At 41.7% G+C, this 20,120-nt stretch overlaps 1 protein-coding gene across 1 annotated transcript in view; it reads right to left on the bottom strand.

The window, feature by feature from the left end:
* Positions 1–13,619, bottom strand: part of TMPRSS12 (transmembrane serine protease 12) — a 45,783-nt gene extending 32,164 nt beyond the window's left edge. Inside the window, exons 1-2 of the mRNA XM_023211136.2 lie at positions 13,392–13,619; positions 12,531–12,726 (exon numbers count right to left, since the gene is read on the bottom strand). Of these exons, the coding sequence (XP_023066904.1) occupies positions 12,531–12,726; positions 13,392–13,578 (383 nt within the window). The 5' untranslated portion in view covers positions 13,579–13,619. The remainder of the gene's footprint in view (positions 1–12,530; positions 12,727–13,391) is intronic.
* Positions 13,620–20,120: the final 6,501 nt, after the last annotated feature.

The raw sequence follows: 20,120 nt of genomic DNA, 5'->3' as shown, positions 1-20,120 counted from the left end.
TTAATTGGCTCACAGTTCTGCAGGCTGCACAGGAACCATGGTGCTGGCATTGCTTGTAGTGAGGGCTTCAGGGAACTTACAATCATGAAGGAAGGGGAAAGGGGAACAGGAGCATCGCATGATGAGAAGGAGCAAGATAGCAAGTGGGGAGGTGCCAAGCACTTTTATTTATATCTTTTCCCTTTTATTTTAGGTTTGGGGGTACATGTACTGGTTTGTTACATAGGTAAACTGTGTGTGGCAGGCGTTTGGTGTGCAGATTATTTCACTACCCATGTGATGAGCATAGTACCCAATAGGTAGTTTTTCAATCCCCTTCTCCACCCTCAAGTAGGCCCCAGTGTCTGTTATTCCCTTCTTCAAGTTCACGTGTACTCAATGTTTGGCTCCCACTTATGAGAGATAACAATGTAATATTTGGTTTTCTGTTCCCGTATTAATTTACTTAGGATAATTGCCTCTAGTTCCAGCCATGTTGCTACAAAGGAGATGATTTCATTCTTTTTCATGACTGCGTAGTATTCCATGGTATATACGTACCACATTATCCAGTCCATCATTGATGAGCACCTAGGTTGATTCCAGTCTTTGCTATTGTGAATACTGCTGCAGTAAACATATGCATGCATGTGTCTTTATGGTAGAATTATTTATATTTCTTTAGGTGTATATCCAGCAATGGGATTGCTGGGTCAAACAATAGCTCTGTTTTAAGTTCTTTGAGAAATCTCCATACTGGTTTCCACAGGGACTGAACTAATTTCCATTCCCATCAGCAGTGTATAAGCATTTGCTTTCTCCATAGTCTTGCCAGCATCTGTTATTTTTTTACTTTTTAATAATAGCCATTCTGATGGTGTGAGATAGTGTCTCATTGTGGTTTTGATTTGCATTTCTCTGATGTTGAGCATTTTTTCATGTTTCTTGGCCATATGCATGTCTTTTGAGAAGTGTCTGTTCATGTCCTTTGCTCATTTTAAAATGGGGTTGTCTAGTTTTTGCTTGCTAATTTGTTTAAGTTCCTTATAGATCCTAGATATTAGACCTTTGTTGAATGCATAGTTTATAAATATTCTGTAGGTTGTCTGTTTACTCTGTTGATAGTTTCTTTTACTGTGCAGAAGCTCTTTAGTTTTATTAGATCCCACTTATCAATTTTTTTGTCGCAGTTGCTTTTGGAGTCTTTGTCGTGATGTCCTTGCCAGCAGCTTTGTTTCTGGGTTCTCTAACCTGTTCTATTGGTCTATGTGTCTCTTTTTGTACCAGTACCATGCTGTTTTGGTTACTGTAGCCTTCTAGTACAGTTTGAAGTCAGGCAGTATGATGCCTCCAGCTTTGTTCTTTATGCTTAGGATTCCTTTGGCTATTTGGGCTCTCTTTTGTTCCATATGAATTTTAGAATAATTTTTAAAATTCTGTGTAAAATGTTGTTGGTAATTTGATTGGAATAGTGTTGAATCTGTAAATTGCTTTGGGCAGTATGGTCATTTAAACAATTATGATTCTTCCTATCCATGAGCATGGAATGTTTCTCCTTTTTTTTTTTTTTTTTGTCATCTATGATTTCTTTCAGCAGTGTTTAATAATTTTTTTTGTAGAGAGCTTTCACATGCCTGGTTAGATGTATCCTTAGATACTTTAATCTTTTTGTGGCTATTGAGAATGGGATTCATTCTTGATTTGACTCTCAGCTTGGATTTCATTGGTGTATAGAAATGCTGCTGATTTTTGTACATTGATTTTTTTTATCCTGAAATTTTGCTGAAGTTGTTTATCAGATCTGGGAGCCTTTGGGCAGAGACTATAGGGTTTTCTAGGTATGGAATCATATTGTCTACAAACAGAGATAGTTTGACTTCCTCTCTTCCTATTTGGATGCCTTTTATCTCTTTCTCTTGCCTAGTTGCTCTGGTTAGGACTTCCAGTACTATGTTGAATAAGAGTGGTGATAGTGGGCATCCTTGTCTTGTTCCAGTTCTCCAGGGCATTTCCAGCTTTTGCCCATTCAGTATGATATTGGCTGTGGGTTTGTCATAGATGGCTCTTATTATCTTGAGGTATGTTCCTTCAATGCCTAGTTTGTTGAGGGTTTTTAACATGAAGGGATTTGAATTTTATCAAAAGCCTTATCTGTATCTATTGAGATGATCATGTGGTTTTTATTTTTAGTTTGTTCAGTTCTGCATATGTTGAACCAACTTTGCATCCCAGGAATAAAGCTTACTTGATCATGGTGGATTGGTTTCTGATGTGCTGCTGGATTCAGTTTGCTAGTATTTTGTTGAATATTTCTGCATCTATGTTTACGAGGAATATTGGCCTGAAGTTTTCTTTTTAGATCGTGTCTCTGGCAGGTTTCAGTTATCAAAATGATGCTGGCTTTGTAGAATGAATTAGGGAGGAGTCCTCCTCAATTTTTGGAATAGTTTTGGTAGGACTGGTATCACCTCTTTTATACACCTGGTAGAATGTGGCTGTGAATCCTTCTGGTCCAGGACTTTTTCTGGTTGGTAGGTTTTTTTTTTTATTACTGATTTAGTGTTGGAACTTGTTATTGGTCTGTTCAGGGTTTCAATGTCTTCCTGGTTCTATTTTTTGAGGTTGTATGTTTCCAGGAATTTATCCACTAGGTTTTCTAGGTCGTGTGCATTCAGATTTTCATAATAGTCTTCGAAGGTATTTAATATTTCTGTGGGGTTGGTGGTACTATCCCCTTTGTCATTTCTGATTTTGTTTATTTGGATCTTCTCTATTTATTTTTTCTTTCTTTCTTTCTTTTTTGTTAGTCTAGCTAGTGGTCTATCAATCTTATTTATTCTTTCAGAAAAGTTTTGGTTTCGTTGATCTTTTGTATTTTTTTTGTGTCACAATTTCATTCAATTCAGCTCTGACTTTGGTTACTTCTTTTCTTCTGCTAGCTTGGGGGTTGGTTTGTTCATTTTTCTCATTCCTCTAGGTGTGATGTTAGGTTATTAGTTTGAGATCTTTCTAATTATGGTGTGGGCATTTGGCAGCATAAACTTTCCTCTTAACATTGCTTTAGCTGTTTGCCAGAGATTTGGGTATGTTGTATCCTTGTTTTCATTAGTTTCAAAGAATTTCTTTAATTCTATCTTAATTTCAGCATTTACCCAAAAATCATTCAAGAGAAGATTGTTTAATTTCCATGTAATTATATGGTTTTGAGAGATGGTGGTACTGATTTCTATTTTTATCATGTTGTGATCCAAGAGTGTGGATGGTATGATTTTGGGTTTTAAAAATGTGTTAAGAATTGTCTTATGGCTGAGTGTATGGTCTATTTTAGCGTATGTGTTATGTGGAGATGAAAAAAATGTATATCCTGTTGTTTCTGGGTGGAGTGTCTGTTAGGTCCATTTTGTCAAGCATCAAGTTTAGATCCCAAATATCTTTTTAAGTGTTCTGCCTCAGTGATCTGTCTAATACTGTCAGTGGAGTGTTAAAGTCTCCCACTATTATTGTATGGTTATCTAAGTCTCTTCATAGGTCTCCAAGAACTTGTTTTTTTTTTGTTTTTTTTTTTTTTTGAGACGGAGTCTCGCTCTGTCGCCCAGGCTGGAGTGCAGTGGCCAGATCTCAGCTCACTGCAAGCTCTGCCTCCCGGGTTTATACCATTCTCCTGCCTCAGCCTCCCGAGTAGCTGGGACTACAGGGGCCCGCCACCTCGCCTGGCTAGTTTTTTTTGTATTTTTTTAGTAGAGACGGGGTTTCACCGTGTTAGCCAGGATGGTCTCGATCTCCTGACCTCGTGATCCGCCCGTCTCGGCCTCCCAAAGTGCTGGGATTACAGGCTTGAGCCACCGCGCCCGGCCCAAGAACTTGTTTTATGAATCTAGGTCCTTCAGTATTAGGATAGGTAAGTCTTCTTATTGAATTGAACCCTTTATCATTATGTAATGCTCTTCTTTGTCCTTTTTTGGTCATTTTGGTTTAAAGTCTATTTTGTCAGACTGGGTGTGGTGGCTCATGCCTGTAATTCCAGCACTTTGGGAGGCCAAGGCGCATGGTTCACGAGGTCAAGAGTTCAAGACCAGCCTGACCAAGATGGTGAAACCCTGCCTCTACTACAAATACAAAAATTAGCCAGGTGTGGTGGCAGGCGCTTGTAATTCCAGCTACTTGGGAGGCTGAGGCAGGAGAATTGCTTGAACCTGGGTGGCAGAGGTTGCAGTGAGCCGAGATCATGCCACTTCACTCCAGCCTGGGCAATAGAGTGAGACTCCATCTCAAAAAAAATAAATAAATAAAGTCTGTTTTGTCTAAAATAAGAATAGCAACCCCCGCTCTTTTTTGTTTTCCATTTACTTGATAGATTTTGTTCCATCCGTCTACTTTGAGCATGTGGATGTCACTGCATGTGAGATGTGTCTCTCTTAAAGACAATGTACAGTTGGGTCCTGTTTTTTTTTAATCCAACTTGCCACTCTGTGCGTTTTAAATGGGGTGTTTAGCCTTTTTACATTAAAAGTTAATACTGATATTTGCAGATTTGATACTGTCGTTGTGTTGTTAGCTTGTTTATATAGACTTGATTGTGTAGTTGCTTTATAGTGTCAATGGTCTATGTACTTAAGTGTGTTTTTGTGGTGACTGGTAATGGTCTTTCATTTCCATGTTTAGTAATCCCTAAGGATCCCTCTTGTAAGGCAGGTCTGGTGGTAATTAATTCCCTTAGCATTTGCTTGTCTGAAAAGGATCTTATTTCTCCTTCACTTACAAAGCTTAGTTTGGTTGGATATGAAATTCTCTGCTGGAATTTATTTTCTTTAAGGATGCTAAATATAGACCCCCAATCTTTTCTGGCATGTAGAGTTTCTGCTGAAAGGTCTGCTGTTAGCCTGATGGGGATTCCCGTTGTAAGTGACCTGCCCTTTCTCTCTAGTCGCCTTGATGTTTTTTCTTTTACATTAACCTTGGAGAATCTAATGACTATATGTCTTGGGGATGGTATTCTTGTATAATATCTCACAGGGCTTCTCTAAATTTCCTGAATTTGAATGTCAATCTCTCCAGCAAGGCTGGAGAAATTTTTATGGACAATGTCCTCAAATAGGTTTTCCAAGTTGCTTGCTCTCTGTCCCTCTTTCAGGGATGTCAATGAGTTGTAGGTTTGGTCTCTTTACATAATCCTGTGTTTCTTGGAAGTTCTGTTCATTCTTTTTTCTTTATTTCTGTCTGAGTTGACTTGAAGAACTAGTCTTTCAGCTCTGAGATTTTTCTCAGCTTGGCCTATTCATCTTTCAGCTCTTGTATTATTTTACTGGATTTCTTAGATTCCTTGGATTGGGTTTCAGATTTCTTCGGAATCTCGTTTCTCTTCATTGCCATCCAGATTCTGAATTCTATGTCTCTCATTCCAGCCATTTCAGTCTGGTTAAGAACCATTGCTTGGGAGCTATTGTGGTCATTTGGAGATAGGAAGAAACTCTGGCTTTTTGGGTTGCCAGGGTTCTTGCGCTGGTTCTTTCTCATCTGTGTGGACTGTTATTCCTTTAATCTTTGAAGTTGCTGTCCTTTGGATGGAGCTTTTTGCTTTTTTATTCTTTGGTGCCCTTGAGGGTTTGACTGTGTTATAAGTTGGGTTTAGTCAACTGGCATCATTTCTAAGTGATTTTAGGTGGACAAGACTCAGCTCAGCATTCCTGGGCTGTGAGCTCTAATCATGGGGGACTTGGACAGGCTCATGGCTTTGTACTCTGGCCTCTCATAGTCGGGCACATGCTGCACTGGAAGACCCGAGGTGTTCCTGGTCCACTGGCAACAAGGCTGCAATGAGGGATGCTGGCAAAAGCACTTTGTCTGGGCAGTGGCAGCAGGGTTCATGCTTGTGTGCATGTGCCAGCAGTAGCAGGGCAGCAGTGCAGCTGGGTCCATGTGCGTGTGCACTGGTGGTGGCAGTGCAGTGGGGTCTGCACATGTGCCAGCAGTGGTGGGGCAGAGGCATGGCAGGGTGTACTGGTGGCAGTAGTGCTACACACTATTTTTAGGTTTTTGCTCTGTCACCCAGGTTGAAGTACAGTGGCGTGAACATGGCTCTGTACTGCAGTGTCAACCCCCTAGACTCAAGCAATTCTCTCACTTCAGCATCCTTAGTAGCTGGGACCACAGGCATAAGCCACCACACCTGGCTAATTTTTAAAGTTTTTTTGTAGAGGCAGGGTCTCACTGTTTTGCCCAGGTGTTTTTTGTTTTTTGTTTTTTGTTTTTTTGTTTGAGACGGAGTCTCGCTCTGTCACCCAGGCTGGAGTGCAGTGGCGTGATCTTGGCTCACTACAAGCCTCCCAAAGTGCTGGGATTACAGGCGTGAGCCACCGCACCTGGCTGACCAGGCTGGTCTTGAACTCCTGGCCTTAAGTGATCCTTCCACTTCAGCCTCCCAAAGTGCTGGGATTACAGATGTGAGCCAATGCACCTAGCTGGTGCTACCCACTATGAAACAAACAGATCTCATGTGAACTCACTTATCACCAAGGGAATGGTTGTAAGCCATTCATGGGGGATCTGCCCCCACAATCCAGTCACCTCCTACCAGGCCCCACCTCCAATACTGGGGATTACATTCCAACATGAGATTTGGAGTGGACACTCAAACTATATCATCATACAATGCAATACTACTCAGCAATAAAAACAAATAGTAATGATACACACAGTAACATGGATGAATCTCAAATGCATTATGCTAAGTGAAACCAAACTCATAAGGCTCCATACCATATGATTCCATTTATATGACACTCTGGAAAAAGCAAAACTATAAAGACAGAAAACAGATCAGTGGTTGCCTGGCAATGTAGGAGGGAGGGGGTTTACCTCAAAGGGGTATTGGGGGGAGTTTTTGGAGGTGAAGAAACTTGTTCTGTGCCTTCTATTGGTAATCACATGACTATGCATTTGTCCAATTCACAGAACTGTACACTAAAAATAATGAATTTTACTACATGTTGTTATATCTTAATAAAATCATTTTTGTCATTTTTTTATTTTTATTTTTTATTTATTTATTTTTTTTTGAGACAGAGTCTTGCTCTGTCACCCAGGCTGGAGTGCAGTGGCTGGATCTCAGCTCACTGCAAACTCCGCCTCCCGGGTTTACGCCATTCTCCTGCCTCAGCCTCCGGTCATTTTTTTTAAAGGAATGATCTGACACACAAAACAGCATGGATGAATCTCAAATGCATTCTGCTAGGTAAATAAGTCAAGCTCAAATGCCTATATATTGCATGACTCTGTTTATATCACATCCTGGAAATGGAAAAACTGTAAGGGATAGACAACAGATCAATGGCTGCCATGGGTTGGATGCAGGGGCAGGGGTTGGCTACAAAGGGTCATGACAGGATTTAAGGTTATGGAACTGTTCTAAATCTTGATTGTAGTAATTACATGATTACCTACACTGTCAAAAGTTGTAGAACTTTTTTAAAAGGTAAACTTTACTGCATGTAAATGAGGCCTTAACTTTAAAAAGAAAATAAGGCCATGAGTGAGAAAACTGAGAAAAGAAAAATAGATCCAAAAGGTCATTTCTACTAATGTGAGTTAGGACTGGCTGTACGAAAAAGCCTCTAAGTTTTAATACATATCAGTGCTGCTGGACCACAATATGTTCTTTCTCAGTTCCAGTTACATAGAGATAATTCAAACAATGTCCTCTTTCCCTTTTCTAGAAATATCCATTGGTGGCTGGATGCAGTGCCTCATGCCTGTAATCACAGCCCTTTGGAAGGCTGAGGTAGGAAAATAGCTTGAGCTTAGGAGTTAGAGACAAGCCTGGGCAATATAGCAAAACGCCATCTCTACAAAATACAAAAATTAGGCATGATAGCACACGCTTGTAGTGCTAGCTACTTGGGAGGCTGAGGTGGGAGGACCAATTTATCCTGAGAGATTGATACTGCAGTGAACCAAGATTGTGCTATTGCACTCCAGCCTAGGTGACAGAGCAAGACCCTTCTCTCAAACAAGAAGAAATACCCGTTGGTGCTTATATACCCATATCCATATCTTGTGCAAGGATGAGTGCCCTGCCCACTCTGTTGTCAAGGTGCTCTCATTTAATACATGACCCAGGTCCCCTGACCACAGCTCTCTGGGAAAGAGATAGGCCACTAATAAAGGTTTATTCATACATTGAGCAATGGTGGTATCACCTAGATTGAAAAGCTGGGCTGGGATAATCAGATAATTCATCATGAAAATTGACGAGAAAGCCAGTTAGCAATAGGGGCTGAAGCTGAAAGATTATGAGGTAGAATGAAGGACCATAACGCATCATGTATAAGTTCGTGTTATAAGGAAGCCATTCAGTGAAAGGGAAAAAAGGGCAGACAAAAAACAAAACGACGACGACAAAAACAATGCCTTCAGAGACACCTAGCTATAAACAGCTCCACCCCCAATATCATTCCTCGTATGATGAATCTGGCTGTGCATCAGAATCCAGTGCTTTGAAAAGGAGCCAAGACCACGACTGGTTCTTAGAGACTAAACTGATTTCTGGGTGGGAAGTGGGGAAGGCAAATCCAACACAGTGGCCAGCAGGAAGTTGATGAGGGAGCTTGAAGATATCTACCAATGTGGAATGAAGTATTTTATAATAACAAGCATCCAACATGATAAAGCTCATTCATTGACTTGGCAAGGCTTTTTATTTTTCCTTTTTTCCTGACAACCTTTTATTTGATCAAGGGGCCTTCAAAATAGAAATCAACTTTCCAATAGAGTTTCCAAACCTGCAAAAAATACTGAAAAAGTTATCACCATAAACTTGATGAAAAAGGACAAGCCTGTCTTCCAGTAACTAGTGCGAAAAACTGGACACTAATAACTAAACTTGGTCAAGTAGTCCAGTACCTCATATTACTGGTGAAAGAACTCAGACCTAAGCATCCCCTTCATGCTGATCTAGTTGAAGAATATTCTTTTTTTTTTGAGATGAAGTCTCACTCTGTCACCCAGGCTGGAGTTCAGTGGCACGATCTCATCTCACTGCAACCTCCGCCTCCCGGGTTCAAGTGATCATCCTGCCTCAGCCTCCCAAGTAGCTGGGATCACAGGCGCCCACCACCACGCCTGGCTAATATCTTGTATTTTTAGTAGAGGTGGGGTTTCACCTTGTGGCCAGGCTGGTCTCCAACTCCTGACCTTGTGATCCACCCACCTCGGCCTCCCAAAGTGCTGGGGTTACAGGTGTGAGCCACCGCACCCAGCAAGTTCTGTCATCTTAATAATAGTGTTCTCCAATCCATGGACACAGAATGTATTTTCATTTATTTATTTATGTCTTCTTGTTGCACTCTAGCCTAGGCAACAAGAGCGAAACTCCCTCTCAAAAAAAAAAAAAAAAAAAAAAAAAAAAAGGGATGACAGAACCACCCAAAGTGATCTTTTCCCCAATATGGGAAAATGTGGATTTCCCCATATTGCTTTGTAGACTGTAAACCTTCTAAAGAGTTTTTAGAGTTTTTAGACTGAATGCAATACCTATCAAAATCCCAATGACTTTTTTTTCAGAAATAGAAAAACCCATCCTAAAATTCATATGGAATATTAAGAGACTCCAAATAGCTAAAATAATCTTGAAAAAGAAGAAGATAGTTGGAGGACTCACACTTCCTGATTTCAAAACTTACTGCAGGCTGGATGCAGTTGCTCACACCTGCAATCCCACCACTTTGGGAGGCCAAACTGGGCAGATCACTTGAGCCCAGGAGTTTCAGACCAGCCTGGGCAACATAGTGAAACCCCATCTCTACAAAAAAATACAAAAATTAGTCAGACATGGTGGTGCACACCTGTCGTCCCAGTTATTCAGGAGGTTGAGGTGGGAGGATCACCTGAGCCTGGGAGGTAGAGTTCGCAGTGAGCTGAGATCATGCCACTGCATGCCAGCCTGGATGACAAAGCAAGACTCTGTCTAAAAAACAAAACAAACAAAAACACCACCAACAAAAAATACTTACTACAGAGCCATACTAATCCAAACTGTGTGTGATACTAGCATAAGGACAGATATATACATCAGTGGAGAAGAATTGAGAGCCCAGAAACACACCCTCTCATATATGATCAATTGATTTTCAATGAAGGTGCCAATACCATCCAATGGGGAAAGGACAAACTTTTCGACAGATAGTGCTGGGAAAACTTGATAGCCACATGTAAAACAATGAAATTGTACCCTTACCTGATACCTTATGCAAAAAGTGATTCAAAATGGATCAAAGACCTAAATATAAGAGCTAAAGCTATAAAACTCTTAGAAGAAAACATAGGGGAAAAACTTCGTGACACTGGATTTGATATGATGATTTCTTACATATTACACCAGAAACACAGGCAACAAAAGAGGAAAAAATAGATAAATCTGACTTCATCAAAATGAAAAGCTTTTGTGTATCAAAGGACACTATCAAGAGAGTGAAAAGATGACCCACAGAATGGGAGAAAATATTTGCAAGTAATGTGTCTGACAACAGATTAATATCCAGAATACATAAAGAACTCCTACAACTCAACAACAAAAAAAGCAAAAAGCCCAGTTCAAAAATGGACAAAGGACTTGAATAGACATTTCTCCAAAGAAGGTACACAAATGGCCAATAAGCACATAGAAAGATGCTTAACATCACTAGTAATTTGGGAAATGGAAATAAAAGCCACAATGAGTGACCATTTCATATTAATTAGGATAGTTATCATAGTAGTAGTGTAAATATAAATATGATAAGTCATAAGCTAGGAATATGGAGACTGATATTCTGGATCTACTTTTAATCAGTAGGGAGGGTTGAGGGACAGAAGAAGCAAATTTAAGATACTGCACAGAGAGCCTTCATAGGCCTTGGGGACTACTTGGATAGGTGAAGTGGGAGAAATTAGATAACTCTCTGGGTAATGGAGCTGTTGATGATGCTATTGACTGAGAAAATAGAGAAGAAATAGTATCAGAGGAAAGTAAATTCTGTTTTGGACTTATTTAGAATGTGACTCCAATATATATGCATGCTAGGGAGCTGGAAATATGACTCATCAGGAGAGACCTAGGAGTTGACAGCATATGGTGATTGCTGAAACAGGTAGATTAGACATCTCTAGGAAAGAGTACAGAATGATAGAGGGCAGAGGGCAAACTCTAGAAAACACTGCAATGTAAAGGATGACAAAGACTCATCAAAGAAGCAGGAGAAAAAAGTAGAGTGGTGTCTTAGAAATCAAGAAAAGAGATAATTTCAAGAAGAGGATGTGGTCAACATTGCCAAAGGCTGTAGAGGTCAAAAAGGATGGGAACTGAGATGAAGTCACTGGATTTGGCATGGAGGTGGATCTTTAATGGCATTTGGCCACAAAAATCAGACTGCAAATGAATTTTATGGGTCAATGGAGGCGAAGCAAAAGAGAGTCTCTTTTTCAAAGAGTCTAATAGTGAAGGCCAAATATGGCATGTCTCTTATTTTCATACAGTCCATAAAGCATGTTTTTTACATTAAAAAAATTTTTAAATATAGGGACAGGGTCTCGCTATATTGCCTGGGCTGGTCTCAAACTCCTGGCCTCAAGTGATTCTCCCGTCTTGGTTTCCCAAAGCATTGGGATAACAGATGTGAGCCACCGTGCCCTACTCTACAGTTTTAAATGGCTGAATCAACCAAAATATTTCATGACAGGTTAAACTTATATGAAATTCAGATTTCAGTGTTCAGAAAGTTTTACTGGATTATAGCAATGCTCATTCAATTACTTATTGTCAGTGCTGGTTTTCATGCAATTGTGAGAGAGACCATATGAACTTCAAAGTGTAAAATATTGACTACCTTTATGGAAAGTTTACCAGCCTCTAATTTAAAGGATCCATGATCAGGCATGGTGGCTTACACCTGTAATCCCAGAACTTTGGGAGGCTGAGGCGGGCAGATCACGTGAGGTTAAGAGTTCAAGACCAGCCTGGCCAACATGGTGAAACCCCTATCTCTACTAAAAATACAAAAATTACCCGGACATGGTGGCAGCCACCTGTAATTCCAGCTACTCGGGAGGCTGAGGCAGAAGAATCGCATGAACCCAGGAGGCGGAGGTTGCAGTGAGCCAAGATTGCACCACTGTACTCCAGCCTGGGTGACAGAGCGACACGCCATCTCAAAATAAATAAATAAATAAATAAATAAATAATAAAGGATTCCTGGGTGCAGGGCTAGGGGAGGGATAGCATTAAGAGAAATATCTAATGTAGGTAGATGATGGGTTGATGGGTGCAGCAAACCACCATGGCACATGTATACTTCTATGTAACAAACCTGCACATTCTGCACATGTACCCCAGAACTTGAAGTATAATAATAATAAAAATAATAATAAAGGAGTCCTTTCAACAAATACACTGTACTATGTATAAGGCATTATGGCTATTTGTAAACTTAGCTTAACTGAAAATGGGTGAAGTTAAATGGTCCTCTATCACTTCAAAATATCCCCTAAGAACATAAAATAGTTGTGTTCTGAATACATACCTAGCGTCTTTAGTGCAGTGGGCAGCTGTGAGGACCCACCTCTCTCTCACTAGGGTTCCCCCACATACATGAGCAAGAGTATGATCATATTTAATCTGCAGGCTCACCACCCATGGCCACGCACCAGCTTGAGCTTCTGTGCCCCCTATAATCCGAGACCCTTGCAACACATCCTTAAGCGGTGCTGTTCCACAATCTAGAAATAAAAATGATATATTATTTGGACTGAGCATCTACTATGTGTTACTTCCTAAGCTGAACGTATTAATGAAATCCTTTAAATTCCTACGTTAAACATAAAGCAAGCTAACATACCTGACACATGCCCATATTTTGAAAGAAACTTGGACAGTTAAGACAAATATGCCATAATCGATTACTTACAAATAGACATGAAGTCAACACAATTCATTAATTTTAAAACTCCATTCCCCAAAAATACAAAAATAAAATTTTTGGGCCACGTATCACCTTCTTCCCTGTGTGAAATAGCAGTTAAAGAGCCTGGACACGGTGAGTCGAGAGCTGCAAATTCTCATGCTCACCATTTCACTTGTTGGGCTAATTTTTCTCACCTAATAGCATTCCCTTTTAACTCTTTATCCCCTGACTTATTCATATATAAAATGAGGATGATAAAACCCAGAATGTTTTGAGGAGAAAATACAGATTCACAATACAAAGTGTCATTTTACTATAACAACTACTGTTATTATAACCTGTTGAGAAACTGCTTGGGTATGTAAAATTTTGGTTAAAGGCCATTGGAACACCAGAAAAGGAGAAGCTCGAATTCAAAGACTATACCGGTGGGGAAAAGGTACGAGAGGCCCCCCAGAGACAAACACGAACAGGTACTGCCCTTTGCATGCGCCCCTCCCTGTCTCCGCCGCCCGAGCCTCTTGCGGGCGGCCTCCGTCTGCCGGGAACCAGCGGCCCGTTCCAGTGGGGGTGCAAGGCTGTGCCTTCTGGAGGGCGAGTCGTGGTCTGAGTGTAAGTGAGAGCTCCCCACAAACAACAGCGCCACGCTCAGGAGCCGCAGCTGCATTTTGGAGGTTGGTGAGCAAGATGGCGGCAGGTTCTTCCCACCCGCCCTGGGCACGCGGGGCGCACGGCCGGGAGCACGGCCTGGCCGGGAGGCGCGAGTGCGGCCGGGGGGTGTGGGAAGGCGAGGCGTAGGTCAGTTAAGAAAGAACCCCTCACTCTCAAGGTCTGATCGGCTTCCTCATCCACCGCTATCCCCTTGGTGATGTCTGATCACCCTGGCCTGTCCAGCAAGAATCCTGTTAGGTCGGGTAGCCGGAATCCCATTACTCCTGATGCTCCCTCTTAGTAATTTTCCATCCACTGGCCCCTCTAGCCTGCTCATTGGCTGTAAATTCTCTCTTGCTCCTGCTCTGTTTGGATTTTAGCCCAGTCCCTCTACCCACTACAAAATCCCATTGCCATGGTCCGTATCCCTATCTGGATGGTCCTGAATAAAGTCTGCCTTCCTGTACTTTAATGAGTATCACTGAATAATTTTTCTTTAACATAACCCAAAGTTTTTAAGAATGACGTCTAATGTTCAGTTGTAACTTGTTCTCTTTCTTATCTTGACCTATACTGAACTTTGCCTTTGTTAACCCAACACCTTCAGTAATAAGAAGACCGTGTGGGCTGTGGGAAGCTGGTGAGGTGGTGGAGAGTTAGAGGTCAATAAAAGCACAATTGCCTTGCTCATACCATCCTTCCGAGGCTGGTGTGGTTGGCAGCATTAGATAGAAGGAGCATATTAGTTTGGGGCTTACACATGGTAACATGTGGGGAAGGGAGCAGAGGCTCAGAGCTGTGCTGAAATCGGGGTGGAGGAGGTGATATTGGAGAAACAAATTGCAGCATGAGCTGATCTCTGTGGGCTGAAAAGAAACGAAGTCCTTGTTCCCCAGGTATTTTAGTAGAAGGTGATATTAGAAAGGGGGAGAAACACAGTTGGGGTGTGTGTATTTGTGTGTGTGAGATGTGGTCAGATTGTGTATGCCTTTGTAAACAGGGCAAGATGACTTTTTTTTCTTTTTTTAAACCCATAGCCAACATGACAGGGATGATGGGTCTTGCTATGACAGATAATAGAGGTTCAACAGACTTATAAAGCAAGTATATGCAGCCAAGTCATCAAATAGCAGTGACACAGGCAGTGGGCTGAGCACAGTGGCACATGCCTGTAGTCCCATTTACTCAGGAGGCTGAGGCAGGAGGATTGCTTGAGCCCAGGAGTTCTGGGCTGTAGTATGCTATGTCAACTGGTTAATGCACTAAGTTTGGCATCAATATGGTGACCTTCGGGTAGTGGGGAACTACCAGGTTGCCTAAGGAGGGGTGACTGGCCCAGACTGGAAATACAGTTGATCAAAATTCCTGTGTTGATTGGTAGTGAGATCGTGCCTGTGAATAGCCACAGCACTCCAGCCTGGGCAACATAGCAAGACCCCATCTCTCTAAATAAAATGAAAAAGGCCATGGATCAATAACTGCAGAGGTCTTCTTCCTGGATTTCCTCTGCCTTTTCTCCTCTCCTGCACTGTCATTTCCCCTCTTTGGTGGGATCACTCCTATCCACAGACAAATATCCTTTGGTGTGCTAGGTAGCCTACAACATGCCCGCCAATGAACCCTGTCTCCTGGTATTCACATCCTTAGTGAGTTCCCTCTCCTTTAGTGTCGGCTGGATTTCGTGATTCACTTCTAGTAAATAGAAAGTTATAGAGGTGATGGGCTACCACTTTCAAGATTAGGTTATAAAAAGATTGTGACTTCTGTCCTGAGCACTCTCTCCAGCCCTGTTGCTCTGAGGTAAAGCTGCTGCCATGTTGTAAGCTGCCCTGTGGACCTGTAGAGAGGCTGCCAGCAAGAGCCCTGAGGAACTGAATCCTCAGTTGAACAGCCGCGAACAGCTGAATCATGCAATACCGCATGATCTGCTTAGAGGCAGATCTTCCCCTGATCATACCTTCAGATGAGACCACAGTGCTGGCTGACACCCTCACTGCAACCTCATGAGAGACCTTAAGTCAGAGACACCCAACTAAACTACACTCAAAAGTTCTAACCCACAGAAAGTACAAGATAAATTGTTGTTGTTTTAAGCCACTCCATTTTGGGATAATTTGTTATGCAGCAACAGATAATGTATCTGGTTTCTCCTACCTTTGAAAAATCTTCAATTGCCTTTATATCCGCTGCTTTCCTCTATAGCAAAAGTTCACCCAAGAAGTTGTTTACAATTACAGTTTCTACTTTCCACTTCTTCAACTTTTTTTTTTTAATTCTTTTAGTAGAGACAAGGTCTACATTGCCCAGGCTGGTTTCAAACTCCTGGCCTGAAGCAATTCATCCAACTCAGCCTCCCAAAGTGTTGGGATTACAGGTGTGAGCCACTGCACGTGGCCCACTTCTTCAGTTTTTATTCCTGTCTTTGTGTTTTAAAAATTTTGTTGGTTTTTGTGAATTTTTAAGAATAGAAGCAGAACTTTATTTCTCCTCTCAGAAAAAGAGACCTTGTCCACAGAAGCTCTCTTAGCTTAACCAGCTTCATCCCATTAAATTTTTTGTTTGTTTGTTTTGAGTCTCACTGTGTCACTGAGGCTGGAGTAGAGTGCAGTGGCATGATCTCAGCTCACTGTAACCTCTGCCTCCCAGGCTCAAGTGATTCTCCTGCCTCAGTATCCCAAGTAGCTGGGACTACAGGTGTGTGCTTTGTGTGTGTGTGTGTATTTTTTTGTAGAGATAGGGTTTCACTGTGTTGCCCAGGCAGGTCTCGAACTCCTGAGTCAAGCGATCAACCTACCTCAGCCTCCCAAAGTGTGGGGATTGCAGGCATGAGTCACTGAGGCTTGACCCCATTAAAATTTTTTAGAGAAAATTAAGTGAGCCTCAAAACAAAACATCCTACCTCTCCTTTCCAAGTGAAACCTTAAGAGCCATGGTTATGGAGGATGAGGGCATTAGTACCAGGGCCTGGGGCCTGGGCTTTGCGGAGGCTTTATCCTCCCACTTGGGGCATGTCTGAGTACCAGCAATTTTTAAAATAAAACTATTTTATTACACAGAATTTAAGTAATAACAGTACAAACATCCATGTATACACCACCCCATTCACTACATTTGTTTTATTAAATATGTAATACATATAAAAGGATATTTATAAAATATATGCTCAAACAATAACAGTAGAAGAATACCCATTTAAGAAAAAGAAGATTATTTTTGCTTTTGAAATCCCCTGTGTATCTCTCCCTCATTCTGTCTTTATTTTTCTCTCAGAAGTAACCAATATTCTGGATTTTGTATTTATTTCACTTATTCTCATTATAAACCTTGCCATACAGTATGGTAGCCACTCACCACATGTGACAATTTAAGTTCAAATGTAAATTAAATAAAAATTCAGCCCCTCAATCACATTAGCCATACTTTAAGTGCTCAATAGCCACATGTCACTTGTTACCGTACTGGACAGCATAGTTGTAGAATATTTCCACCGTTGTGAAGAGTTCTACTATACAGCACTGCTTTAAACAATATAGTTTTTAGTTTTATATGTTTTTGAACTGTATTAGTCAGGGTTCTCCAGAGAAACAGAACCAACAGGAGAGTGAGGGGAAAAAAAAAAAGAGAAAGAGATTTTGGGAATTGGCTCACATAATTACGGAGGCTGAGAAATCCCACAGTCTGCCATCTGCAAGCTGGAGAAACAGGAAAAGCTGGTAGTGTGATTCAGTCTGAGTCTGAAGGCCTGAGACCCAGGAGTGTCGATGTCTGAGGACAAGAGAAGATGTCCCAGCTCAAGAAGAGAAAGAATTTGTCCTTCTTTCACCTTTTTGTTCTATTGGAGACATCAACAGATTCGATGATGCCCACCTACAGTGGCGAGAACAATCTTCTTTGCTCATTCTCCTGATTCCAATGCACGTCTCTTATGGAAACACCCTCACAGATATTCCCAGAAGTTGTGATTACCAGCCGTCTGGACATCCCTTAGCCCCATCAGGTTGACACATAAGATTAATCATTACATGAGCTTTATATAAATGGAATCATATGATAAATTTTCTTTTGCAGCTAGTTTTTGTTTTTTTTATTCCACATTAAGTTCTTTACATTCATTTCTGTGGTTATCTAACTGCAATTCATTTACTTTCACCCGCCATCATGTGCATATGCCACAATGTATTTATCTACTTTGGAATCTATTATTGATGGACATTTGCATTGTTTCCAGGTTTTTTCTATTACAACTAATACTATTATGCATATGAGCATGAGTCTCTCTGGACTACATACTAGTGGTAGGATTACTGCATCATAAAGAATACCATCATCTTTTCCAAATAATGCCAAATTGTTTTCAAGAATGTTTCACCAATATTCTCTTCAAGCCAGTCATGGTGGCTCACACCTGCAATCCCAGCACTTTGGGAGGCTGAGGTGGGAGGATTGCATGAAGCCAGGAGTTCAAGACCAACCTGGGCAACATAGCAAGACCTCACCTCTACAAAAAATTTTAAAAATTAGCTGGGCATGGTGACACATACCTGTAACCACAGCTACTTGGGAAGCTGAGGTGGGAGGATCACTTGAGCCTAGGAGGAGCTCAAGGCTGCAGTGAACCATGATTATGCCACTGTACTCCAGCCTAGGTGATAGAGTGAGACCCTGTCCCTAAAAATAATAATTATTATACATATACAAATACATATACACATACCCATATATACATATACACACATATATATACACATATACATACTCTTCAACTAGCAACATATAAATGGTCCCATTGCTCATGTCTTCACTGGTGCTTTTTCTTCGTGTGTGTGTGACGGAGTCTCACTCTGTCACCCAGGCTGGAGTGCAGTGGCGCAATCTCGGCTCACTGCAGCCTTTGTCTCCCAGGTTCAAGTGATTCTCCTGCCTCAGCCTCCCGAGTAGGTGGGATCACAGGCGCCCACCACCACACCTCGCTAATTTTTGTGTTTTCAGTAGAGATGGGGTTTTACCATGTTGGCCAGGCTGGTCTGGAACTCCTGACCTCAAATGATCCATCTGCCTCAGCCTCCCAAAGTGCTGGGATTACAGATGTGACCACCGCGCCTGGTCTTTAGGCATTTTTCTTTTCTTTTCTTTTTTTTTTTTTGAGACGGAGTCTTGCTCTGTCGCCAGGCTGGAGTGCAGTGGCCGGATCTCAGCTCACTGCAAGCTCCTCCTCCCGGGTTTACACCTTTCTCCTGCCTCAGCCTCCCGAGTAGCTGGGACTACAGGCGCCCGCCACCTCGCACGGCTAGTTTTTTGTATTTTTAAGTAGAGACGGGGTTTCACCGGGTTAGCCAGAATGGTCTTGATCTCCTGACCTTGTGATCCGCCCGTCTTGGCCTCCCAAAGTGCTGGGATTACAGGCTTGAGCCACCGCTCCCGGCCCTTTCTTTTCTTTTCTTTTGCTTTTTCTATAAGATCTGCCAGGTTGTAACAAATGCTTTTTAATTTTTTACCTATCTTGTGGGTAGGAGTTGGGAATTGTGGTTTTAGTTTGCATTTTTCTGATTTTGAATGAGTTTGAGTATTTGAATATCTTTTCATATATTTAGGGAACATTCATCGACTATTTCATGTTGAGTACCAATTTATGTCATTTATTTGCTCATCTTTGTCTTTGCATGTTGATTTCATCGACTGCCTTCTCCATGGCAGACCCTGTTGGAAGAGCTTAGGCTTTCTTGCCAAGTCCTTGCCATCATGAGATTCACATATTGAATCATAAGAGATTTTTATAGGTCTGGATAATAAGCCCGTTCCTGTTCCACGGTGAGCAGGTCTACGCAAACCTACCCCCAAAGGCTTGAGGGAGTCAAGAGGCTGAGGAAAGAGGCTGACAAATCCAGTTTCTCAGAAACATTTAATAGGGACTTAGAAGTAATGTCTCTGGTAGCTGAGGGAGGGCACCCAACCTGCAGAAAGTGTAGATAGCAAGCTTTTAGGGTGAAGACGTGCAGCTGGTCACACCTGACTTTCTTATGGAACTTGTGACAACTGGGTAGGTTAGATAAACATCTTTATGAGGAGTTATCTCTACTAAGGGCATTGTTTAAAGACACTGCTGCAGAACACCTTGGCATACAGGAGTCATCAGTCATTATGGTGGTTTTGCTTCAAGATGACATCACTCTTGACATCTTCAACAGGCTGTTTTCCTACAAATCCTGTGTCAATTTTTTGTTATAAATATTTCCTGGCTGGGCCCAGTGGCTGACACCTGTAATCCCAGCACTTTGAGAGGCTGAGGTGGGAGGATCACTTGAGGTCAGAGTTCAAGATCAGCCTGGGCAACAAAGTGAGACCCCATCTCTACAAAAAGAAAGAAAGAAAAGAAAATTAGCCGGATGTGGTGACATACACCTGTGGTCCCAGCACAATGGGAGGCTAAGGCAGGAGGATCACTTAAGCCCAGGAGATTGAGGCTGCAGTGAGCCATATTCACACCACTGCACTCCAGCCTGGGTGACAGAGCGAGACAATTGTCTAAAAAATACAAAAATAAAAAATCGGGCCGGGCGC

Source organism: Piliocolobus tephrosceles, chromosome 10 (assembly GCF_002776525.5).
Source record: "Piliocolobus tephrosceles isolate RC106 chromosome 10, ASM277652v3, whole genome shotgun sequence".
Taxonomy (NCBI): domain Eukaryota; kingdom Metazoa; phylum Chordata; class Mammalia; order Primates; family Cercopithecidae; genus Piliocolobus; species Piliocolobus tephrosceles.
The sequence above is the reverse complement of the archived record's forward strand: the minus strand, read 5'-3'. Positions and strand labels throughout refer to the sequence as shown.